Source organism: Varroa jacobsoni, unplaced genomic scaffold, assembly GCF_002532875.2.
Source record: "Varroa jacobsoni isolate VJ856 unplaced genomic scaffold, vjacob_1.0 scaffold_154, whole genome shotgun sequence".
NCBI classification, from domain to species: Eukaryota; Metazoa; Arthropoda; class Arachnida; order Mesostigmata; family Varroidae; genus Varroa; species Varroa jacobsoni.
The window spans coordinates 19,839-47,178 of NW_019213056.1; the positions used below are offsets into that span (position 1 = coordinate 19,839).

A 27,340-nucleotide genomic window follows, 5' to 3' on the forward strand; every position below is an offset into this window, starting at 1 on the left:
CGATGGCAGGTAACCGACAATGACGCAATGGAACAATAAAAAATAATGCACCTAAATGTCTACGGGATTTTTCACAAGACAGTGTTTGGTACAGTGTGACAGTTACTAACTGTGCGAGTTTATTACGAATCTGCTTAAAGCATTTTTTTTTTTTTAATTTCCATAAAAAGTAACCGGCACAGAAGCGTTTATAGACACCAAACTCTTCATTGCATTTCCACGTGTGGTATCATCACGAAGAACGCTCGTTGCCTCTTTCGTAAATATGAATAAACTGACGCTAGGATTATACATTGTTTGACAGAATAAACGCAACTACTCGGATGCATTAAGCCGAGTTTTCTAAGAAGGTTGTGTTGCTTATGGAAATTTCCTTTTGACTATTTATAAACGTGGGTAGCCGCACTTTTTAATTTCAAGGCTGAGCTTATATTTATAGGGTTGTATTGTATAGTATAAAGCAGTGTACTTTTCGTAGAAACAACAGGAACGCCGTTCACGTTAATTCACAGGAAGTGGGTAAATAATTGCTTTCTATTAATTCTAAAGGAAGCCCACATTACATACGAAGTGCACATTTTGCCACAAGTTTCACGATGTCAATTCAGATGTCAGTAGTAAAAAAGTCAAAATTGTAGACAATCGAAATCAGCATCTAAGAAGCCTCGTTGTTGTAAGAGACTTAGTAGACGCCCGAAAATCAATTTATATTGATATATAAGAGGCCCTACCTTTTAAAAGCACACCAGTAAATCCAAAAATATAGCTTCAGGGCCACACTGGCTGTCGGCAGAAGTTGTGTTTTTCCTTGTAGAAAGAGCTAACTAATTTAAGGAACTATCATTTATCAAAAGTGGAAACTATAATTTTAGTTCTACGACATGTATGGCAATTTCACCTAAGCCAGCAACGTTTTAGTTTCGAACAGCTATCGGATACACGTAAGTAAACCACTCATAGACAGTATACGTATGCAGACAGAGTCGTATAGGCCAACAGCTCAAATAATGACATTTTGACTAGACAATACAATAATCGATTAGGAGGGCAATAATTAAATGCAACTTCGGCAGCTTACGTAAACCCTACCCATATTCGGTATTTAGCCCTTAGGAAAAGTTGTCGTTTAGCATTTTGACAAAAGCCTTATTATGGAAATGCAGGAAAGGACCCGAGTAATGGACGAAGTAATAGATTAGCCAGCCCACACGGGAATTATTACTTAACATAGAATTAACAAAAAAAAAATCGCGAGACATTTCTTTATCTCCGCTTAATTAAAAGCTTTTAACTAATGAATCGGTCGGTTAATTTAGTTGCGCAATCGTAGCATATGTATCATTGTACAGATTTATTATCTTGGCGAGTTAGTTCTCGCCACACGACACTGAAATATAATCATGCCTATAAGGTAGATAAGTCTTTCTTGTGTGCCATTACATGAAAATACAACACCAGAAGCGAGTAAAATATTATAGACTTGCTTAGAAATGAGCTAGAAATTTGAACCCAGCAAATTAGAGTTAGGTGGGTGTCTCCCACTTGCTCCACCCTCGGCCATAGACCGTACCAGGTGTGGACGATCGATCTTCATCTCTAACAGGCGTCCCGCCCATATCTTCACTGTCTCGTGAATCTCTTGAATCCCGCGAGTCTCGTGAGTCTCGCGATTCCTGCGAGATTCTCGAATCCCTCGATAAGCTTTCTTTTAGTTTGCTCAAAAATTGAGGATCACGGTGGTTCATAAACGACGCGCCTGAGTTCATTCTTGGATTGAAATTGAACTCCTTCGTCAGTGATGCGTCATTTAACGGCGGAGGCGGGGACCGACTTCGGTCTCGGCGATGGATCGAACTCGATGATGATGATGATGAACTTGGCTCCTGAAAACGCCAACAGCAATAACCATCAATTGCATAACCATTACATTCACAACGAAGGTGTCGTTAATTACAGAATCGCCACTCATCAAAGTATATCTGATCAAAATCACGCTCTGTGTAACTTTTCACACTAGCTGCTACTATGTTTAGGTTACAGCCTATAGCGAAACAAAACTTCCACTGATTTCGTTATCGTAATCGATGACATCTACGCATGCGAAGTTACAACTGCTTAACAACTCTGCAAAGTACTTCATGAGCATGATTTGTACGAATGACGAAAAGAGTTACTATGAAAAAAAGGCATGAAAGAGCTGCGTTCTGCGCGGAAATAATTGCCCCTTCAGATACAGAAGAAGAAATCATGGAACTATTCGGTTTTCTTAACCCGGTAAAGAGACAACGCTAATACGGTTTCCGCACAATGGTTAGCATGACAAGCATCTTGCTTCACGCTTTTCAGTTTTCAGCAACGTATAATCAGTGGAAAAAACCAGCTGAGTTCTAAACTGAAGCCATGTTGAAATAAGCGGTAAACGCTTATAAACGACAAAAAAAAAAAAGCTTCAGAATCAGAACAAGTTCATTCTGCTGTTTGGGCCAGATCACTGACATATCTATCTATTATGCATCCTACATAGCTAAATAGTGATAGTACCTGCTTCTCTCGTCGTCCGATGGATTCATGCGACGATAGAGCTGTTGCTGTTGGTGGGGGGGGCGGCGGCGGAGGCGGCGGTGTGGAGCGATGAGGCGACATGATCATATCCATTTCGCTATCAGTCGGTGAAGGACACTCATCGGGCAAAGGAGGTGGTGTCGGAATACGAAATCTTCCCAGACCCTCTTTCACCCCTCGAACTCGAGACGCGAAACTTCTATATGCTTCCGTCACTAATTGGACGTCTGACAATTGGTGGGCATAATAACGACTTCCGTCGTTTAGCAGCTGCGCTAACTCGCGCCGCTCCGACAAACTCTTCTCCAGGGCCCTGTCAAATAGGATAGAATCAACAAGCACACACAGCGGTTAGTGTATGTGCATAAATTAACCTGCATTTAAAGTGTGTATATCAATTGAGATTAGTAAAAATAACCGACCTGACCTCGGCCAATATATATATAAAATGTTGGATTGAACATTGAGAGTATACCTCAAAAAGTTCAAATTATTTAAATAACAGAGGACATTTTTATTGAATTACAAATATTTTAAGTTCTTCACTTTATAGTCTAAAGTGAACGATTACGCAGTCAAAACGTTACTTACGTAACGTATCCTTGTAAGCATCTGATGCCTTCATCAAAATCTTTTTCGAACTGCTCGCAGTGCCTCCGATCTTTACACTCAGCTAACACGTCGCTTTTTGAGATGTCCAACTTTGTAGCCGACAAAGACCCCATCTTGACGCCAACATCCAGCTCAAGCTTGCGAACCTTCTTCACCTGTAGATTAAGTACAATTAGTCTCTGCTTCTATCGTTACGCGTTAAAAACTTGATAAATTTCCTTCGATCGCAGTCATAATAGGAGCGTTTGTTTAGCGTTCAGCGGTAACGAACTGACAAGCATAAATAGGCTAAGTGTAAAATTTGACATTATATTTGCTTTGTGTCATATTTTTGTCTTGTATATTACTGCTAAAGTTTCATATATGAGTCAATACTCGCAGTCCGAGCAATATACTAAATGATATACCAACGCACATGACGGTCCGGCCGTAGTCGTTACCTGTTCAACGAGTCGAGTGGGCTCAAAATCGATAACTTCATCATCAGTTGGGGATGGCACCTCCGGCGGTGGCGGCGAAGGTGTTCGAGGAGGTGGGGGTGAAGGACTCCGCGCGACTACTGCTGGATATCATGGGCAGCAGCAACATGAAAAAACGGCAACGAAAACTGAAAATCTACTTGAAACTTGAAAATCTACTAAGTTGATTAATACCTATACTTTAACAAAAATTATTTGAAACATTACTTCACCTTATGAGAAAACAGCCGAAACTTGAAAGGTCTGAGGGTAACTCCGGCTTTAGTTGCTTTTTTTCTGCAATGCTTTAATTCTATAGAACTTATATTCAAGAAATAAAAAGGAAAGACGTATAAACCTCATCTGATAGTTAGAACTTGGCTTAAAATCACGAACTGCTGATGACATCTTAAACACAGCAAAACAAAGCATGAGAGACTGCCGTCTAAACTATCAGCCGACGCCTTATAAATCATCCAAATTACAAAACACTTTGTTTATAATTCTTCTCTCTTTGCAGTTTGATTACGCTTAATTATAAGCGTACAAAGAAATACACAAATTTTACCTATTTAATTTAAGTGTACTCGTGTTCGACGGATGAAAAGTCTCGTTTATATTACATTTAATTTATGACACTCAAGGGAAGTTTTGCCGAGCGTTTGTCGAGTGATTAAGCAATCTGTGCGTAGGCATCTTAGCCATAAACATCTATAGTTTTTGGCAATGCAAGCCTAGAATTTTGCTTTTATGGTATTACTGTACCTTTACTACCTATATAATTTTCCCTAAATACGTTTGGTTTATAGGTATGCAGATAAATTCAAATAAATATACCTGAAATTTCAGTGAACGAAAAGTTTTCAGTCGTGAGAAATTTGCTTAGTCAATCTAAGCTGCTCATGGTTCTGCAAATTTGTTTCTACGTGTTCGCTAAATATTCGCGGTAAAAAGATTCGCTTGCTCTTCTCGAACAAAACTGTCCTCTAGGTCTATGAAAAAATTCATTTACAGTCATCCAGAATCCAGAATCGATTGGCCGTGCTCCCGGAAGTCCTGACAGCGATTGACTGAACAGCTCACTCAGACGCGTTTCGTTGAGCGAACCATATGGTGTTGTCTGAGTAGGCTTGTTATTATTCCCTTTCTGGCAGGCTCATACCTCGCGTTTATATGACTTATGAATGACGTCAAAATGTTCCACTAAAGCACTAACCTTGCTTTTTAGTGCAACTGCTCCCGCTACCACTATCACCGTCCTGCAGCTGCCGAATGAACGCCTCATCGTAAACCTTTCGCTCCTTCCAGATATTGAACACACGTTGCACGTTTTTCCGGGTCTTCGGATCGGTGAGCAATGGCCCTGCGTCGATTAGAACTTCTCGGAATGACGCAAGAAATTGCGGTTTGTCTTTTCGACACCGTTGTAGGACGTCGTTGCAGAGGTAAAGCAATGCCAGACGATTTTGCACCGTAGCTGTAATTCAGCGCAAAGTAAATATCGACATATTTAGAATAAGAAAATAACGTACGTTTGTCGGGGAACACTAGAAAATGGAAGACGAAGCGCAGTATACAAAGCAAATCCTCCGCTGATCATAAGCCCTACTGTTATGAGGTTCGTAATAAATCCTTACAACACACTGATTTTCCGTAAACAGCTCCTATTTACAGTTCATTTTCACATAAAATACGTAAGTTTTGTCAAATAGAATTGAAGACACCGATTCATTAAAATTGTCTGGAAAGAAGCGGTTTATAAAAACAAATAAATATGTACCTGCTAAACATCCTCATTTGCTTCAGCTCAAGCTCTACTAAACAGACATAAGCCTGATCATATACGGCCGATAATTTTACAACAAGGCAACTTCCCAAAAAAATAGCTACGTGTGTTCGCGCAAACCGTCTGTTCCGCTTACAAGATAAAAAAAATCACATTAATTGATATAAAAGTTCCTTTCGATCGACCCATACTTCATTCAAAAATAATTGTAATCAGCTTCAGCGCAGCTATATATATATATGTTTATAGAAGATTTAAAGCGGCCAGTAAATATTAGAACTTTTATGTTTGATGGCAAAATATAACTCTAATATTGTGCCTTAAAGGAGGCAAATAAATCGATTGTTCAGATCATGTGGCCCAGCTAAAACCTCTCAACTTGTATTCTTTAGAACTCAAAAGTGCAAGTGTGTCTATCATCACAACTGAAAAAATTAACTTAATTTCGTAACTTCGAAAAAGAAATTAACATCATTCATCCGTAATAGATGGTAACATAATTTTTCACTTGTGGACATCAAATTTCTTAAATGTTATTTATTAGATCTAGTTTCTAGCGTATCTGCGTAACTGTTTAGAATTACGTTTAAATTGCCAAATACATAATATACGCAGCTAACTTTGATTCGTGTAACTAATATTGGCAAGTCTGATACCATCATGAGTTTCAGCAGCACGACTCCTCGGACCGCTGCTCAGATCTTCGAATTGCTTGCACTAAGTGTTTCGAAGCTAACTAAGTATATGTTGTGCACACTTGCATAAGTTAAGGTCGTCCATCAATGCAACCTATAACATCAAGCGTTTAACGACGTATAAATCAGTTAGCCCAACAACAAAGAGCAATTTATATGTACATATAGGTTTCGCAAAGGAGGTACATATCTTGCTTAATTTACACACATCATTTGGGCAAAAGATGCTATTTTTGGCGCTACCAAAGTACGGTGTGAACTTAGTCTAGATGTCTTAATTCGTCCATTCATTAAGCAGCTATATCCTATGGCTGTAGATGATCACATGTTTGAAAAAAAAGTGCCGCCATGGCATGTAATACACACCGGCTTGGTCTTCTTTATTACGATAAGTATTAAAAAAATTATTACTATAATCATTTGCTACGTTTTAATAAAAATTGATCCCTTCTAGGGCCGATCAATTCATTTCCACAAAAAGTCTTCTGTTAAAAGTATTTGTGATACTGAATTACCAAAAAAGTTTATCTTTTTTTTTATCTACTTATTATTAAGGTACTTCTATCCATTTTTAAATATATTTCGACATAGCAAACCGAATATTTAAGTCTACCATACTACTAGGCTGCCCCAAGTTATTTAGAAAATTCAACTTATACACTGCGTACCATTAGCAGACGAAATCTAATATTCAGATAAAGTCCTAGGCTAAGTGTGTTGAGCATCATCGGAGAACGATGATTCTGCCCTCTTTCTTGTGGTCACATTGGATTGCGTATTGGATTCCACTGAACTATGGTATACCCTCTTTTTATATGAAACACCTTTGCGTTTCACCAAAAAAATGTTATTGTGGATTCAGTGGCTGCTCTAAAAGCTCGGTGACTTTTTAGATAGCTCAGATGAAGACATCAAGGTTTAATTAATAGTACTACAGTAACGTAGGTTCCATACTAGGTATATGATTGTATTCTTCCGGATCTCGTAAGAAAAAGGATTTGTGACTACAGCTTAGGACACCGAACGAGAGTGTCGGTGTTGTTATTACTGAAGCTTTTCAGCAAAACAGAACATGAACAATATGCCCTCTGTCGGTCTAATATCAGATCTGCTGTGGCACATTAAACTGTAATGAAAACATAACAAATAACAAAATATAACAAAAAAAAAAATAGATTAAACTAAAAGTGGAAACATAAATAGAAAACACATAGTTTTAGAAACAATTTGCGGAATTATAGTTAGCAAACGCCCACTTAGCGCATACGGTTGCCGTTTATGAGAATCTTCTCTAAGCATCAACCCGTTTATGTTTGATTACCTCCTCCGTAGGCTTCTATCTTTTATTGTAATTACACCAATATATAGTGTTGTTTCGTTGCATTTTCAGCACCATCGGGTATATTTGCCTCTGAATTTATCATTCTATGATGGTATTGAATCAGCTTTTAGTCGCAGGTGGCCAAAGGCGAGGTAAATACTATCAGTGTTCATCGGTTGGCCGTGCTTAATTGATCAAGTTTTTCACGAAGCTCATTGATCCACTGAATAGCAACATACGGTTTTTACATGGAAACTATTTCGTCAGGAGACTGATTTAAACGCATAAATTCGTACCTCGTTAAAATATTAAAATAAATAATACGTTTAAGGTATATAGTTGAGAAACGTACTTGAAGATATTCTCCGCATAGTGCTTGCAAATAACAAAACAGAATTTAAATCTATCACTTGTTTTCTAAAACATTTAGAAAAACTTAAAAAGTCTGAAGCTTATTTAAAAAAATAATGTGCTGCGAGTAATGGCAATAAAGACTAACACGGAAAAATTCAAGATTATTTCCAATAAGAACAAAGTAAGCACAAAAACGCAATACTATATCGAACGCCGCTACATTAGGATATCTGATGTAAAAAGAACAAGTATGATTCGATGCTCTTTCAATCAAACAAAACTGAAGGTTATGTAGTTATAGATCGATATCTCAATCAAAGGTAGAACAAGCGTTCTTTTTGCGCGATGCATATTATTCTACAATTAACGAGGTTTTGATTCCACTTAGCTTATATAAGTAATGGCCAATTTTCGTACAACTCGTCATGTCTTGTTTATCGTATAATACGTTAGAAGCAGATGCTTCCGAAAGGGTTTGTTTCAGAGTTGGCACTTGGTTTTTGCGTTAGGGCACAAAGAAATCATTCGTTTCGTAGGAGGGCTGGTGGAATAAATTGTGCCGGCTGCTATTTTGACAGAAGATATGAGTTCGTAGTCCATTCCAATCAGGCACATAGCGACACCAGCTGCTTCTATAGATAGCTTTTGCTCTTCTGATCGTTCGCCAGACTAAATCTGAGAAGGTGAACACGGTACGACTTGAAGATGGTCGAAACTTCTCAGTCGTTATATTCAAAAAGGATTTGCGACAGCGTTAGAGCGTTCTCGAGGGATTTCCTCGGATGTTTTAATAGGACCATTAAATAGTATCCCTTCAATCGGAATGCTGAAGATGGACACGTCATCGAAGAAGGTGCCCGTCCACGAGAGGCTGCTATGAAGCTGGCGAGCAAATGCATGCGCCCCCAAGCGCACTCCGTTCTACCTTGACTGTCGCTCATTGCATCACTTTTTTGGGATAAGTTTCCACAACTCGTATTCCTTCAGTTCGAAAAATATCCGTTCCTAATGCTTTCGTTACCGGACAATCTGAGCCTCCTTGATCCTACACTCAGTCGCTACGAAGTGACAGATTTGCTATGAACACGTGTTTGCTGCTTATAGAACAAGCGTCAAATTAGTCCGACACCTGCCGTATACTGTTTACTCCCACATGGCCTATTTGCAGATTACTATAGGTTACGCGCGCGAAATTTGAAATACTAATTCTACTGGCCCCTGCTGCCGTGATTACGGGTTTTTATGTTCACATGTCTTACAATAGGCGTGGTCTACTTCTGCTCACTAATCTGGCTGCCTAATGCGAAATTAGTTCATCATCTCCTTCAATTATTGACAGTACACTTCACATTGACAGATCAAGACTTACGAAGCTGTAGTCCCACCAAACAGATACCATACTGAACATTATTGTTCGAATAATGTCCAGCTGGTATAATGGTGTTCACCCACTGCTGTGATCGCTTACGATTATCGTAGAAGATCAATTTTTCATCACAAATCACTCCTCGATGCAACAATGAGCCACTTTTGCCACGCGAGCGCAAGAAGAGGCTCATTGTTGAGCGTCTCCACATTTTCAATATTCTCCACAGCATGTGGCACCCATATGCCTAATTTTTTTGCCCTATAGATTTTACCAATGTGAACAAGTATAATATTTTTGCATGCACCAAATACTCGCACACTAAAATCGATGAGTTTCTATTATAACGCTGAATACTTCGCCATATTAAAACAGATCATTTACATAAAAAAATCAAAATTTTCCTTGGGAATTGTTAAAGGGCGTACGGAGTTTCTAATGGTAAAATGTTTATTAAGTATAAGGTTCATACAGCCGCTAAAGCTTTTCACATTTTCGATGGTCCACTGCAAATCCACACTCTCAGGTAAAAGCTTCGGTGATAATATCCGAGTGAACGGTCGCATATTCCGATAAGTACAGGCACATATCAAAGCAAAGTCATCTCAAAAATAATTTCGTCAAATAATAAAGTGTTATAAAAAAAATCATCTTTTAAAGCACAAAAGTAACGTCTATCACATAACCTAATACATTTACAAAATGCTGAACGATACTTAGGTTATTTCAGGATGGCACGTGTATAGCACGAAAGGGCAGATGGGATTTGTCCAAAACTTTTAAATATAGTGCTTGAAACAACATAAGCTAGCTTCAAGTTACCTATTCTACTGTATGTGAGTGAACATATTACGTTCGGTAAACGTAATGATAGTCTGGAGCTCCAGTCTTTCCTAGCTATGGTGACTTGTGTTTGTTTCGAGTCACTGGTGGCTTGAAATTAATGGAAGGCTTTCCTTGCGAACTCCCATTACCCCTATTATCAGTCCGGGAACTCCAACACCACGACCATCTCAACTTGCAGATACAGCAGCATTGGTTTGGAATACGCTACAATTTTATTAATTGGGCGTTATCTATATCTGATTGTCAGCCAGCTTGGCGCATCAGTTGAAAATTCGTAAATGGAAAACTATAATAGAAATAACAATTATTAAACATTTAACAAAATCAAAAGGACTTGACCGAATTACGAAAAATATTACTTATTTCAATTCCCCTGGTACGTCCAGAATGCACACAGTAGACGTCTACTGTGCTCAACTGGAGACCTTACAAGACACGAAAGCCGAATGACCTTTACAGGACCTGCTTGCCTTAACCATATAATACCGATGGCATTGGTAAAGCAACGGGCCTGAGACCAATTAGAGATTACACGCGTACAGTTGTCACTAATCTCTAACACAAACAGATATAATAATCACCTATGGACATGTACAATAGAGAGTCGAACATGGCAATTGAGTAACAGTACGCTCCGTGTGACATGATGGCCATAACAGATAACCAAACAATTTCCTTCCTAAAGCTTGGGAAAAAATCATGTTTAACAGTTTATCTTGGAAAAGTGCAGGAATCTCGTGTGGACAATTACTTTTATGCACTAAGCAGTTCTTTAAAAAGTTGTTGCTCTTGGATTGATTGTACAGGTTGTTGCACAATTTTAAAAACACAAAATTACAGTTCTAAACATAAGACGTGTAAATCGTTTTGTGTCATGGCGGGCATATTGCACAATAAATATTAAGCCTTTTCAAGACAGCGAATTGAGAAACAGATGTATTATCGATCTTTTTAAGCATATTGCAATAAGTAAACGGCATACATCGTCCAGTGATTAATTAATTGACATTCGAAATCCATTGACAAGTTCGCTAACACTGGACACTTACTTCACGAAGAATAAAATGGCGGAAATTTATTGGATGATACGATTTACTTGTATTCGTTTTGACGCTGCCAGATTTCGTTAACTCCCAGCTCCGGTATGAGTCTGCGACGTTAAAGTATCGTCGAATAATGGTAAAGCTAAGCGGTTCCGACACTAGGACCCAAAATGTATTTTCATACATAATTTCGAGCCAACTGTGACGCAAAATTATCATTTAAATATTATTATCTATTGAGTATTTAAGATTTATACATTAACGGGATAATAAGGGACAAGCACTCTTGAAAACAATCAACTTTCACTACCTTCTGTACTGTAGTCATTTTCTTACCGATTATAGTTGTTAGTGAGACAGTTTATAATGAGCACTACTCGCCTAAGTCGATTTTCTTTAATGTCAAACAGGAATTAAGTCCACCGCGCCGCCTAGTTCTCGCTTGTACGCCTGCACACACAAAAAAAACTTCTATCCGTCCGCTAATCATTTCTAGATACAACACACGAAGAGATGGGAGTAGCAAAAAACACACTAACTACCAATACAGAATACATTTCACTTGAACTATGGAGACCTCGAGGCTTCTGAATCTGCCCAATCGTGCCCCTATTACAAGCAACATGACAAATCATCATTGTCCTAGGCAAAACAAATGGCTACCTGCATGACACGACGCAGGGCTGCTCTAACCTGTCGTCTACTCCTACTCCTTCGAATTCAAAGAGATACGGACCGTTGTTGCTCGAAAACGAAGGCAGCGTCAGGTAATGCTGCGGTCGACGTGTACGACAAGCGGCGCCGCCTCAATTATTTACACTAACCTTAGATGTAAGCTGAATATTATTCTTTGATGGATGCTTACAAAATGAGTAACAATCATCGACGATTACTATCTCTTTTGTCTGTGATGTTTTTTTTCCCTCTATAATACAATATAGTAAGTGCATCGCAACTCCCCGTTATTCACCGCGAAATTTATAGCAACCAATGTCGTAATTAAATCGGGAGATCCGTTAGACAGCTGGAAAAACCAGCGCATCAATTGTCTCTTGCTGTAGATGTTGTGTCCGTTATACTTGGTATATATTTGAATGCCGTAATAGCGATTCGTGTGTACTGATAGCATCGTGGTGGTCTCAAGAGCAAATGCTACACACTCTTAGTCTAGGCTAGCTATTTGGTAGTCAGTGTTCTACTTGGTCAGTTAAGTATGAAATATGGCCCTTAAGTTACGTAGCTCTAAACAGAACAGAAGCGATGATAGGGGTGTCCATTTTCTCCCGGTACGTCGCGAATTTCAACTGGCGGATAAGCTTCCCCAACAAAAATATATGCCCGAGCTAATGCTTATTTACGTACCATGCCATAGTGTCATTAGCGAGTTCTAGTTAGTTAGCGTCGGTAATCGTTTACACTAAACGCCGTCGTGATTCTTCCCTCTGCTCTGGTCTTAGCGATTTCTCTATACATACGTTCCACTTACGTTGCGTACTGTCAAATCACAGTATTCGGAACACTCACCTTTTCGGAGGCATTTGATCCATACATGCGCGATGAGATCACTGTGTTGTTTGTGATGGAGAACCCACAATGACAGGGTCTCAACGCACTCCTGCGACAGATCAATCGACGTTAGCTTGCGGGCTATCGCCGCCTCGTCCATCGCACCTGTGTTTCGCTCCTATTTTAGCCACACTTTACTTTGATTAAACACACTTTAATATCTTTGTCTCGCTCAATAATAAACACACACACAATTGGATTCCGCGGCGGCAGCAGCGGTAACCACTTCTTGGTTTGCTGCTGGCGTTCTCGTGCGCCGCCCGTCTCTCGAGACAACAAATAAAAACGATTCTTTTTCGTCTTTTTGCTATCGCACTTGTTCTAATGAGCAAATCCCTACCCCCTTCCCCGGCGAAATAAGATGCCTCCCTGTATTCAACTACGGGTAACGGTGACAGCGAAAACCCGAATAATTACGCCAATTGCAGTCGTAATACGATACAGCACCACGCATGGCGCTCCACTCTCCCCGTTCAGCTCAAAGGCGCTCTTCCGAAGACAAATCCACTCTTCGATGAGTGCTAGTCTCAACTACCACTTTTCCTTACTTGAGAGTAACAACATCAGCAGCTGCAGGATTCGTAAGGGTAACGATATTTGTATCAGTCATACTACCATAAGCCGCAACAGCGCAAATAGCAACAGGGACCAATTGGAGTTGGTAACGAGCAGTTGTGGCCGTAGTTCGTGACGAGAGACGGTTTCGCCCAGCTACGTCTCCACAATAACAAATTCGCTAGCAACTGCTGTCGCTTTTGCTGCTTGCAAGCGAATGAAATGTGGGGGGATGAATTTCGGCGTATGGGCTCCGATGAGACGCGCCGCGAACAAAAACACACCGCTATCTGATAGGGGCCGCCACTAACTAAAGGTCTGAAATCGTCTAAAAGCGACAAATTTGTGATGAAAAAGTCCGACGATCACTCTAGGGCCAAGAACCATCAACAACACTCAATAGCTGTAACCGTAACACCAGCAATAGCAACTGCACGAGCAGCCGACAATGACTCCATCACACAGCGCGCGTCGCCATCTTTCCTGTTGACATTACTACCTACTACTCATACTTGGAGTCGTTGTTGGTATTGTCCTCGCGTACGACCTCGGCTATAGCTGTGGGTAGCGCCTGCCTCGCACGGCTGTCTTGGGTGGTTGAGTGGCGGGAAATTCAAAAATGTTTTTCACAGACGACACATCGGATCAGCCTGAATCAAGAACAGAGTTCTGATTAAAAAAAAAAACAACAACAGCCATAAATAACCATGTCCGACTGGCAGTTATTGCGATGTCATGGATGATTGTAGGCTTATATACACGGTAGATAGTGGTGGTAAAGTCACATAAAGTCTAATGTTACGAAGTCACATCATTCAAGCTTGTATACATGAGCAATTAGATACAACTATATAGAATAACATAATTTGCTTAGTTAGATTTTTTTTATTAGTTAGTTAGATTTTTTTATTAGTTAGTTAGATTTTATTATACTGAGATCACATGCGGATTAGGTTTTATTCGTATCTTCTATTGATTTAGTCAGCAAATCTATAAACAGATTAAGCGTTGTAATTGTGAACGCCTTATATAAATATCGTTGAATAATAATAATAATAATAATAATAATACAAACCGTCATAAACATTTGATTGTTGAGAAGATCTATGGAGCCGAGTGGTGGAATTACACCTGAACCCACAGCTTCTGGACTGGCTAACTACTTGGTAATGCCAATGATTATCTTAAGGTGCTCCAAAATGCAGCTTATATAGAAGGATGCACTTTTCATCTATTTTTTGGTCTAACCTCGTCTAATATTTTCGATATATTTGAAAGATCCTCAGAAAATGATTCGGCAATCAACACGCGAAGCTTATAGAAAATTTCAACAGTTTTATTTGACATCGTTTTATTAATACAACAACAAACGTTCATAAACGTTTTCCGAGTAAACCTATGTAGAAAGCGGCCTTGATTGACCTATAACAACGCTAACTTCCATTAGGGTAATTCGTGGTTCAATAATCTTCAAAATGTTTTCATGGAAATTTGATCACCAAAATAACATAATGGCTTTATTCGTGTGCGACCACAGCAAAAATGATGAGGACCTCTGTAACCTGCATGACTTGCACAAACAGAAGTTCCTTTTTAGCATGACTCGTTTGTATGTTGGTCAAAGGTGGCCTCCGTAACCGTCCCGATGGGACGTTACCTGCTCTCGGACGTGCTGAATGGTTGAACTGCGTATGTTTTACAACGGAGTTCGTGACGGCGTTCGTGACGCCGGCTTTCGTGAAACGACGATCGTGCTGGAGCGAACCAAACCACCGTTTGCCTCTTATCAAAGCGAAAACAACGCAGCCTTATTCAAAATGTCATTGAGGCATTTCTCATTTCCATCCCATTCAACAACCGAGGAATTGGTTGACCTAGCATCTAGAGATGCTTCCCAATCCGAACCGAAAACGACGGATTTGATCCGAGAATCTGTTACTGTTCCAGTAATTTCAGTGAGTGAAGTGAGCTTCAGCGAACAGGCACCTTCGGCGGGATGGTCACAACCTGTAGAAATATCCCAAGACGACTCGTCTCGCCTGTGCAGGGATGCCGCATGTCAAACGGAATTTGAATGCCCTATGTGTAATCAAGCTCTAAACCGAACTGAAATTGCGGTTGAAAGTCGTTCGACACAAACTGCGCCAGAAACTCGTTCTGTGTTTACGCGATCCTCCAGATTTCTATCCGCTCGCCATGGATGCTCCGATCCTGCTCCTCCACCGGATGACCCATTTACATTGGCCAGAGTTTCGTCCAAAGGCGATTCTACTGCTGTGTTATCAAGGTACAGTTAAACATGAGTTATCGATAGCCTATATAAATTTCACGCTTAGATAATTTCTGCCGATCGCTGCGTGCCTATCATACATCAGCACCAGCGTGCACAACCTGCATTGAGATTCGTTTACGAGAGATCCGTTCTCCTGTGTGTCTTTAATTATATACAGTTCGTTATATAACGAAAATAACTATCTATAAGAGTGTTTAGCTTCCTGAATACTCTCTCTAGTATAGTCATTACGCTTCCTGAGATGCACCGTTCACACGTATTACGCAACACGTTTAGCATATTGTAAACAAAGCATTATTTTCCTTTGTCGTACTTGTAGCCATTGAAGATTAGATACCAGACACGCTGCGTTAAAAGTTGGCATTTTCTGAAAAGTGAACCACGATCTGACTATCATTATCCGTATAGGTTCCGCTGGTGATGATCCTCGTCAACGCGCCTACTATAATCAGTGTTCTATCAGAGGTACAAAACTCTTCCAGTCATTAAACTTCAGTAGAAACTATAGTATATGATTAGTCTACTGACAAAGTTTGAGGTTGCAGTGCTCTTTGTTATATGCAACAGGTATAACTTTTTGAGGTGAAGAGGGTTCCGCACCTGCCCGGGCAAGATAAATTTGCGAATAGATCTGAGTTTTCCTTTAGCTTATCACAAAAAAAAGTAGGTTTTGTTACAGGTTCGACCGAGCCAGGCCGTAACAGTTATTGTTGTTCCATATTTTTTAGTTTCTGAAGTCAGTATTGAAGCCAGTGTCAGTTTCCGAAGCTGCAGAAAGCTCTAATAATAGGTAGTTTTTGGTTGCATCTTTTCTTATTCAGAAAGACAAGATTTGTTAAGTAATTATCAGGTTGCCAAACAGGAAGGCCTGACTGTCCATACGCCGGCTATTATGTATTTACCCAGGTGGCGCCTGGCCGAAGCTCGACCAGTCATAAGAAACAAATCTCTATAAACATACCAAGCTAGATAAGAGCATCGTATATATATATATATACAGAGTGGCATTCACATCTCCATCTGAAATTTGTTGAAAGAGCACGAAATATTATTGCAATAAACGGTATGTATTTCACTGTGTAACACACATTTGTGACAAAAGCACAACGCTATATTATACATGTACATTTAATTCTAATATGTCAAACGCAATGGCTACAACGGTTATGACTATGGTAATTGAAAAGGTCCCAACACCGTGCGGTTTGTTTAAAAATACTACTTTTAATATAATGCTCCTGTTAAATCATGTTGGAAGTTAAATCTATTCTTTATTCCAGTTTGTTTCTACTGCCTTAATAAATATAAAATGAACTCTTTAGGGGCTCTTCCAAACTATTCATACTTAGGCTACCCTCAATAGGTGGTTGTTTAAGGACGCAACAGCTTTGGCCTAATATCAGGCGTTCTCTGGTCCGATTGACTAAACCACGAACACTGGCGAGCCGTTCATAGATTTATGCAATGTCTGTGTCAGCCTTAAAAGGTTTGCGGCGCTATCGCGACGACTCGATGATTGATTAGAATATCAATGAACGGCACAAAACAGCTAGATGACTTATTAAGTGAAGGGTTCCAGGTATGCTTATTTACCGGCACCAGGCATACAGCAGATTTGGTTTTTGTGCTGAGTAAACATGAACTTTAGGAAACTTTTCTAAGAAAATTTTTGAAAATCTGGGTGGGTGTGATAGCAAATATTGATATTCAAAAGGTTATTTAACAAAGATCGATGTGGTGTAGCATCTCAAGTATAATAATGATAAATTTGAGCCTAATTTCTTATTAAATTCATTAATATTAATTAAATTAATTAGATTAAATTATTAAATTCAGTGAGTAATTACACTGAAAAAAAACATGCACTTACGTACAACTAGTAAGTTTGTTTATATGCAACGCTGTGTAATGGCAGCAGGCCATTTAAGTTTGGTATCAGTCTTATGATTGTCTCACATAGTCATCGTTCAACTCCTGTTTTTGACCATTAATTACCTAATGGATACCCTGGATTCGAGCTCCTTTAGATGGCGACGTGGGTGGAAGGGGACTTTAGGTGGCGATCTCTGCGACAACAAAACATTGAAGCTAGTCGACGACAAACCCGTCCGTCATAAAATCAGAGTTAAATAACGAGTTCGTTATAGGGTCGCGGAGCAATGCCATTATTACAAACAGCAGCCAATCCATTTATACAGTAAAAAAAAAAAACTGTATTGGCAAAATTAAATAAGCCCAAAGAAAGAGCTGGTCGATCAAAAATAATATATAGAAACAGGTAGATACATTTTCGAGCGTCGATTTCCCAAGGAATCAAGCCTCCAGCTGCTTTGATCCTCTCGATAAGAGAGGCGGCGGACCCGTCGTTGTCTCTACTGACTGCCTATTATTGCGAAGACTCATTCTACCAGAACGAATTTCAGTAATCTTCCTGTCTTTTTGTTTCAACTACTTCACAGATGTATTATTTACCCCATAGTGACGACTGGTGGCCGAAGTTCATATTATCAGGAATAAAGCTCAACATATGAGTGCACTGATACCAAAAGTGTATATTAGAGATTACCTATATCGTATGTTAAAGCGAAAACCTACGAATATGATTTTAAGTGGTGACTAATCAAAAGGACAAACTTTTAATGCTGTAGGTTGTTCCTCGATTAGCGATAAACTGGTGAGCTGCGAGGAACTTCTCCACGAGCCGTGTTATGACGAGACTGCCATTGGCTTGTTTCATAAGTTCCAGGACAGTGTGTCTCTGAATATCTATCGCCTTACATACACGTAATCATTATGCCTCACGTGGACGATCTCACTCTTAGATATTAGCAAGCAGTCGATGAAGCGCATAACATTGTTAGTTATTTGCTGGGAACCACAGCTGAAAAACACGGAATGACATATAGACGAGAAGAAACTTGTAAATCGTTAATTAATTGAGGTAATGTTGCAGTGACGAGACAGGCTATACAATGCTTTGAAAGTGATCAGCGTTTCCTACAACTTCCTAGAATCACTGTTATCTAATAGTAAGAATCCATCTATAGAAAAGCTCCGGAAGTGGTGGACTAGGATGGCTTCTATATATGCATACTGTAGACATACCTTGCTATGATTTTTAGTGAGCAGCAGACATTTTCTACTGTGTAATAGAACCCAAACATTTGGCTGAGCAGTGATGTCGGTATACTTCTGTACCATAATAAATTACGTGATTCGATCAGAGAATGTTGGGCTCTGAGTGGTCGGATCGAGTTCTAATTTTTATTGCGAACTTGGTATCATTTGCGTTTTCTGTTGTCCTACTTAACTCAAAACCCCACACCTTCGTGTTTATAATTATGTAAACTGTCGTTGTATTAAATTATTCTTGACAACGCGTTCTAGGATCAAGTTAAAGAGTACTAAAATTTACTATTATATTTACTTTTCGATAATGCTGTGCAAGACTATACGTATCTACATTTGTCGCAATGCGCTGAAATCGATGTTTCAATTTGCTTTCAATATTCGATCTAGCGCAGTGTTTGTCTAAGTTTATGAAATTTCGCCGTCTAGGTTTTAATGATAGAACATGGTTCTTAATCCTCCAACGAGTAACTTAGACGAGGCTGTTGGCCACTGTGTAACAGGCGGTAACACAGCTGTTGAGAGGCTTCATCGTGTATGCAATACTCATTTGAAGCATGATCTATTACGTATTATGACAGCGATGTTGACCTACTTTAGATGGTTGTTATGGTTATCATGGCTATTTTCTAAGTAATTTGTTTCTTCAGCAGGCGAGTACGCGGTCGTTTCCGCGGCCGGGGACGTGGCCGAGGCCGCGGGGCTGCACCAGCCAATGCGGTCGTCCAGAACGCGTCGGAGCAAAATCAACTAAACGGTGGAAGAGGTAGGCAAGACAGGAGGGCTGCTGGATTTGATACACTTTTGGCTCTACTTGAGTCGCGTCTCGGGGAGGCGGCTGGAAGGCCACCAGTACAAGATGGTCAGCCTTCGACAGCGGCGGCAGCAGCAGCAGCGGCGGCGGCGGCGCCACCACCGCCGTCATCCTCGTCAACGGGAAGGGCGACTACGCTTTCTAACGTGACGATCCCGCTTGATCGACAACCAGAGATGGGCGCTTCGAATTCTTCAACAGATGTCGCCGTTCAAGTTGTGGCTTACGATGGAGATAGCTCTTCATCAAGCGACACGCTCTTTGGAGTTTCAGCACCAAAGAACCAAGCACCTGTGTTCAGAACATCATCGAGTCGTATGGCAAAGTTACAGCAAAATCTGTCCGCCAGAACAAAGACAACAACAACAACAACAACAACAACAAATACAAGCGCAACTAGTGCAGCCGCACCGTCGACGCCTGCCGATATTCGCGGCTCCAGGTTTTCGAGTTTTCCAGCTGCGAGCAATATCTACGAGTCTACAAATTCAAGCCGGGACGCAGTTAGCGGAACCCACGTAAAAACCTCGCCTCCTCCCCATTACCCGCCGCTCACTGCGCTGGCAACTCCCAACCAACAGAAACGGGACATCCCTTCAACGGTAGCTTCATCTCTGCCTATACCCACAATAGCTGACTGGATAACCAACATTAATCGGGGGCCCACAAGAATCAGACGAGTTGGCGTGAGGGGCTTTCTCGACCGACTCCTGGGAAAAGAAAGTGTCGCCACGACTCTACAAAGAGGTCAGGCAGACGTGAAAAATAGTTCGTTGGCACCAGCAAATGCTCGAAATAGCAACAGGTCAGCTTCATCGGTAGCTCCAATTGGTAGAGTGAAAAGTCCAGTGCTCGTCGCGGCTGGGGCTAGGACACGGTCCGATAGCGACTCTACTCGCTAATTCCAATCACTCTGTAAGTAAGAGTGATAGTTTCTTACAAAATAGGAAATGCCATTTTTGGGAAACGCAATACTTACCTACTTCGTGTTGCGGAAGAATACGAAAGATTGATACGAAAAGCTCTTAGTTTATGTGACCCTAGACCATTCAACTAAACACATATTCAGGCATCTAGTTTTATCTACTTGCAGCGTTAGCAGTAAACTGGTTAGGTAACTGGATAAGTTATTCCTTGAGGACTGAATAATCAATCATTTCTAACGACTCATCGAATAATTAGTTAATAAAGAAAACTCTTACCGCTAAGGAATGTTATAGACTAGAGATTATTCAGTTTTCAACGAAATGGGTCTAGAAATCTTGAGAGGAAAAAGCATTGGCTACGAATGTTAACTCGAAACGAGCTTTTCGGCTTTGGGCCGAAGCAGTATTGTGGATGGACTGTAATCCATAAGACGACTTAAAAAAAAAGACACTGTAATCTTAGTTTCTTTGCTAGTATAGTCAAGGAGGATCCCGCAAAACACACAAATCTCCATTATTAAAGTATCTGTCGACACCATCTTCATAGACAGATTACTGGGCAGTCGTAACACGAATGTTTATTTATGGCTAAAGTACGTCACACATGCAGAACTTCGTGCTTCTATATAACGAAGATTTTCCCCCGACGAGATGAAAGCTCTCGTTTGATGCACATATTTAGGGATACGTAATGAAATAGGAAATTCATTCCGCAATATTTTCTCGGTTCTATTACTGCTATCAAAATAGGTCGGGTCTAGTTATGAAACATTCCCCTGTTACGGCGGTAAATAAACTCGGTTCTTGAGTAGTTCTTCCCGTGGCTCTCCTTACTCTCCGCTGTGCTCGCCATAGTGTCTAGTGCCGTGTCATTCAAAGGGATTTCGGCTTCAATCTGACCATGATTTCAATTCTGCGTTTCCTGAAAGCACACTACACACGTGTGAAGCTTTTATTTATTTTTTTTTTTTTAGGATTTATTTTACTATCATTGACGGACCCATTTCTAAAATTCACTCAATAGGCTTGAGTAGCAAAAAAACGAAAAATATGAATGAGAAGCAAAAAAACGTTTTATCGTTTAGTTAATACTGTTTAGGTGATTTTATTTTTTTTTTCAATTTAAAAATTTGCAAAAAAAAGGTCATAATTAACGGAACCAAATATTATATTTTCGTTCGGGGAACAAAAAGTGTTTTCGTGGTAACTACAGTACATCAGATACATTGCATCTGCAGATTTTAACGCATATCTACTGATCGGGAAAGATGAAAATCGTCTCAAATAATCAGACAAATTAAGCGTATAGGTCTTACATGATTTTCCTACTGATATTTTCTTTTGAAACAGCAGTAGCAAGTCGTTGATTTAGACGGAGTCAGAAAGAATTTCTCCGTTCAAGGGTTGCGCCCATAGATCTTCTGCAGTACTCTACTATATCTAGATGGCCGCAGGAAAGAATACCCACAATAAAGTGTTGTGTTTAATCGACGGGTGCGGGCATTTTATCCAGCGTCAATTTTGACGAACCTGTCAACGACAACGGACCACCCCATACGAATCGACACCTCCACTTTGTTGTATTTCTCGTCAGATAATAGCTGACTCGATAACTGTGTTTTTAAAGTGTGGCGTGTACTCCGTATGGAGCCATGGCTGAAGCAGTTTGTGAACACACGCATCATATGCTAGAACTGAGAGGCTGCCCCGATGCATTCGAGATGCAAATGGCGTCGGTTATTACGATTGAGTCGTGATATCTAACGAAGAGTAGGAACTGTTCTGTACTTAAAATAATCATTCGCTTTTGAAGTAGGTTGTTGAACCACAAATTTGGGTCCTATTATCAGGACGTTTCAATATGTTCGGGATGTTCGAACCTAGAATTATTTGGCAAAGCTGAGAACACTTCCAGGTTCAGCAAGAGTGGGACTCTCTAAGAATTCGAGTTTCTAGAGGTTCCTCAAATTACCATTATACCTATATATATATATATATATATATATAGGTAAGCTTACACATTTTTCATGTGTGATAGAAGGGAGTCAAAGCGTATATATGCTACGGAAACAATTTTTTGCGTTCAGTAACCGGCGAAAAGCAATTATCATTAAAAACTCATTAAAAGCTCATTAAAAACTTTATTGGTTCTAAAAAGCCTGTTGCTATATGAAAAAAACACTTGGACAAGTTTCTCAAGGTCAAGTCTCATTCATGCACGTTTGTCTCTTTTATTTACTTTATTACTCGATGACGCCGCTGTAACGAACGCGTCTGTAGTGCAAAAGACTTGTCCGCTTGATCTGTGCCATTGTAAAGGAGAAAAACTTCAAAGAACCAAATTTAATTAATAATAATCTATTCCTCTAGTAAAAATCGAAGTTGTTCAAAACGATCGTAGCGGTAAGCTCATCCTTGTTCCTCTTCTGTATTGGTAAGTGGCGCGCACGCCAGACCACCTTGAAGTCGAGAACGACCAACCACGAATACGGAACATTGTATAGAGGCACCCAAGAATCAATTTCGAAGAATTATCTTCTCCACAAATCGGATAGTGGTTATGCGCGAATCGCTGAAAGCTTAACCTAAACAGCAGAAAATGAACGCTGTTTCTTAGTAGTGAGCATCAGATCTTTTGTTGTCGCTATGGTTGTGGTTAGGGTTGTCGACGTACCACAGATTGACTATCGGTTCGTTAATGAAGTGAAGGCTTAGTCCTTGATACGCCACGACTGTCGGCATATCAGGCACGAACTTTGTAGTATTATTAACAACAATGAATTATCCTTTAACTATACGAATATATCCGTTTTGTAGTTTATCTTCACCGAAAAGATAATAATGTGCGGTTTTAGTCGCTTAAGTAAACGAGCCCAATCATGGATAACAGACAAATCTGAAGTGACTAGTTGAGAGTACATTCGTAGGAAAAATATATTTCTAGGCTAAGTGAGTTGAAATCAAATCTGAATTGTTGTACGATAGCTTAAATTGTTCAATCGAGATTAGCCGGCCTTAATCATTTTTAAAGCATGTAAAGCTTGAATGTTTAAAAAAAAACAGTGTTTTACAACAGGGCATAATACTGCCTTTGCAGACATAGCTCGTCGCTGATGTAGGACATGCTTCCAGGCCGAGTGAAACGATGCAGTCAAACTAAATCGAGCGGCTTACATAAAATCTATATATCAATATAAACCTGGCTGACGCTGATTGATTGATTGTAATAAGATAATAGTGTTAACATTTGCTACTAAATACGTATGTAGTTACGAATATGCAATGCTGTAATGCAAAGCGTCATTTGATTGATGTATTATAGATATTCATAAATATATATATATAAAAAAAAAAAACATGATCAAAGGAAGCAATAGATAGAAAAGGGAATTTACTTATTCACTAACAGGGAACGAATCCTACAGTAATGTGCAGCGAAAAACATAGCGACCTTTGGTTATCGACCGATGGCATGCATTGGGGTAGTCTCTGGCACACCGAACGTAAGAGTAATCCTCTGATCAAGCTTAAAAAAGATCAAATCTGGCTTATTGCCTGAAGATCCTCTGTTTTGTACCTGTAATCTAGCCTTTTGCTCGCCCACGGCTGACAGAATGGGCAATAGTCCATGTTTTCTGTCCTGCTGTTTGCTCATTCTGCAAGCACTATGCATTTTTTTTATCATTACCCAACCGGTCACGGGGATTTCGAAGATTGCATCGTTAGACTGATGATACCTGAGACACGTGACCTTGTTAATTAACACTGTTACTAAAGGTAGAAACGTTTAAATCCTATGATTTCAATGATCCTATGAAATCCTATGATCAATGTTACAACTACATGGTTTAGGTTTCGGTTAACGTAAAAATAGTCACTTGGAGGAGACAACGACGACGACGTACGTTTTTCCTGTTCTCTGTCGTAGACAACTGGTACGTAGTGGATGACCAGTTAGATTTAGGGTGGGAATATGGTTGTATTTAGCCAGCTTTGGTTTAGGCAACTGTTTGCTAAAACCCCGCTCAATTTATTATGATTATAATACAACTGCTATTCGTAGCTGGGTGCTTCGATCGGTCACTGGATAAACCTCTAAGTCTTCGCGTTTAGTCAGTCAGGCAGACAGATGGCCTTCGTTGTCTCCGTTGTCCCTTTTTTCACGTTGGCTCCCGGTGGGGTCTCGGCGCCAGTCAGGCGGTACATCTTTTTCTATCTTCAGTATTTACCATAGCCTTCTGGGGGCATCGCTCTGCGGGTCCTACCGGATCGCTTCTACGTGGCACCAGATGACCTCACTTGTTCTAAGCGGCCGACTCAACAAAAGACGTTTGGTTCCATCCGCAAAAGCAGATAAATGTCAACGGTCCCTTTTTTACCATTACTGCATGACTACATCATCCTCAGGACGGACGCGTTACTTAACCGAGTCATTTCATCTTATCACGCTCAAACAACAATCGTACATACGTTCCATTGTCGTCATAATATTGTTATATTGAGGTAAAAAAAAGTATAACGACTGAGTTAGTGCTATACATCTTCATATTCCACTGGTAGGGTCCATTTGAATGAATAACAGGAAAAGAACTGGGTCCGGGTTTAGGAGATGAGTAACGCGTGAGTCAATTTATTATAGTAAATAAACAGTTACAACGGAACCCTGCAATGCATCATTTGGGTGGAGACCGTATACTAATACGCAAACTCGTTCTTCAACTATTGGTTAAGCGAACCGATAATGATGACTCTCTTTTTTTGCTCGTGCTCTTTGATACCATTGAAATATGACAATGGTGATACTAATAGAACGTACCTTTTTCTTTTTTTTTTTGTGTGTTAAACAAATGTTTTAGATATTTATTAGTCCAAGAGTTACAGGAAGAATTGACATTTGTTGCAGCTTTGTGAATTTTTATCGGCAAATTTGATATGCTATGAAGGAAAGAAGTATGGCTTTTTTTTTCTTTTTAGTAATCTCGATCACTATTTGTACGGCCACTTGTGGTGTTGTCCTGTTAGGTGGCCTTTAAGACGCAAGATAGCAACACGATACGGGATCTTTAAGAGGTAACACCATTTTGTTCCATTTAGCTGCTAAATGGCATCACTTGCTGATGTATCTTCTGCGAAACACTTTTAGGATTAACAGAAAGTCGGCAAATAACTAGGTTTTATTGTTCTTAATACTGTCCGTAAAAGATGTCTCGATCTGTATGGACAAATACTATAAGCGGGGCAAAGAAAAGTTCACTCAACCATCTTCGAACAATATAACGATATTCCGCATTCACGGTTTCTTGATAGGCACATGCGTGTCATGCCCGTTATCGTATGCCTTACGTGCTTAATGCGACAAACGTAACTCGGTATGTTATTAGGCTACTGAGCGCACGCTGATGATGATGCCCACTGGTTTTATGCCCGTCTTTTACCTGCAGTATAATACGCCCTATAATACATCGAGAACAAGACCAATCAGTATCGCAAATAGTTCGTGAATTGGTTCACTAATATAGAATAGACAAGTGTATAAAATAAAAAGAGAAGACAAAAGCGTGCTCTCGTATTGTTCAACTCTGTAGATCGTCATCCTAAAGTAGTTACATCTTCCTTCGTAATATTTGCGACATCTGCAACCCGACCCAGTACAAACGGGTAAGCACGGTGCATAAACACATAGACAGTTCAAACGGCGAGTAATTTGAAGATCACGATTTATCCCGCAGCGTTACTGAAGATCACGCGCTTAGAAGGCACGATTGTTCTAACAAGACATTGGATAGTGATTTTAACAATAGATGAAATCAACAAGCTCCGTCCCTTAGCTGTTCACAATAATTTTACCAACTGCCATAAATTTAGGCCATGGTTACGAGAATAAATACATATATATATATATATATATATATATATATATATCATAAGATGGTCATTAAATTTTTGTTTTCTAAAGGATCATCCGTGACAGAAATTCGTTTTATTTGTATCTCACAGAAAATCTGAGTGACGACAACATGGAGATTGTAATGGGGATCAATGAGCCAGCAGAATACTGTAAAATCTCTAGCGATCGTTTCAACTTTTATTAGCAAGAACCACTGCGCTTCTCCTCAAGCTAAACAAAGAGTGATTTTTTGTTGAGAAGCTGATACAGGTAATTTCAAAAATAAGGCCAATAACAAGCCTGATTACAGTAAGGGTCAGCGAGAGCAGTTGTTTTCAGTTCGAGATGTACGCGTTAATGTACCTAATCAAATCGGTGACTTAGGACAACTTATTGATCGAAATTATTGAGCAAAATATGATTTTACTTCATATGTTTGACAAAAGACGAAAGAGCGCTTGTAAATTAAGTGACTCGACGGTTTTGGATTTTGTCACCGATCATTATTGTAAAGCGGTCCCAGACATTTTTCATCGCGGGTGGATTGAAGAACGTTTACCTTCGCTTTAATGCACTGTTGATCGGGCAGCGGTAACGGGGAGTGGAGAATGGGGAGCAGTTGGAGGGAGCAGCTTCTTTCTGTTTTCAAAACAGAATCGCGGCTGCGTTCGGGCGAAAACTGAAGTAAAAATAACTGTAACAAGTTGGCGAATCTGAAAGAAATGGCCCTGCTAGCTTCAGCAATTACATGTGAGGAGAGCAAATGTACGACGATTTCGTGAAATAATACCCATCTACTCGGATGCCCATCGTGGTACCAAGGCCAACATGCAGATCGGGACGCCGACAGACAGAAACCCTGTTGGAGGCACGACGAGGTTCACTCACACGCTTACCTACTCATATGAACAGGTATAGAGTAGAGGCACAACGCTGGCTTCGTAAGGCTGTAAGCACTTAGCTCGGCCAATCAGTGCTTATTTTTAAGGAAATGTACTCGAAGATCCACTTGGCTTACTGCCTTCGCTCCAGGGAAATCTTGAAACGTAGACGAGAGATAATTCGCAAAAGATAATCTGCAACATCTTCACACAAGATTGTTTTTGCTGTTAATTGGGAAGCCTTTA

The 27,340-nt window shown here is 39.9% G+C and overlaps 2 protein-coding genes across 6 annotated transcripts in view; one reads left to right on the forward strand and one right to left on the reverse strand.

The window, feature by feature from the left end:
* Positions 1–13,634, reverse strand: part of LOC111269871 (uncharacterized) — a 32,883-nt gene extending 19,249 nt beyond the window's left edge. For 3 of the 5 annotated variants that reach the window (XR_002685983.2, XM_022849781.2, XM_022849764.2), the window contains exons 1-6: positions 12,568–13,634; positions 4,849–5,109; positions 3,615–3,736; positions 3,154–3,329; positions 2,542–2,875; positions 1,571–1,883 (exon numbers count right to left, since the gene is read on the reverse strand). Coding sequence is in view for 4 of the 5 variants with exons in the window: in XM_022849781.2 (XP_022705516.1) it covers positions 1,571–1,883; positions 2,542–2,875; positions 3,154–3,329; positions 3,615–3,736; positions 4,849–5,109; positions 12,568–12,709 (1,348 nt within the window). In the remaining variant the exon portion in view is untranslated. Of the gene's footprint in view, positions 1–1,570; positions 1,884–2,541; positions 2,876–3,153; positions 3,330–3,614; positions 3,737–4,644; positions 4,788–4,848; positions 5,110–12,567 lie in introns of those variants that run through there. The other 2 variants (XM_022849774.2, XM_086972237.1) reach the window with 2 other exon arrangements.
* Positions 13,635–14,697: 1,063 nt separating this feature from the next.
* LOC111269983 (uncharacterized) lies at positions 14,698–21,141 on the forward strand. The gene is made up of 2 exons (XM_022849960.2): positions 14,698–15,451; positions 19,240–21,141. Exons 1-2 carry the CDS (start codon positions 14,841–14,843, stop codon positions 20,300–20,302), a joined length of 1,674 nt encoding a protein of 557 aa, XP_022705695.1. The 5' UTR covers positions 14,698–14,840; the 3' UTR covers positions 20,303–21,141.
* Positions 21,142–27,340: the final 6,199 nt, after the last annotated feature.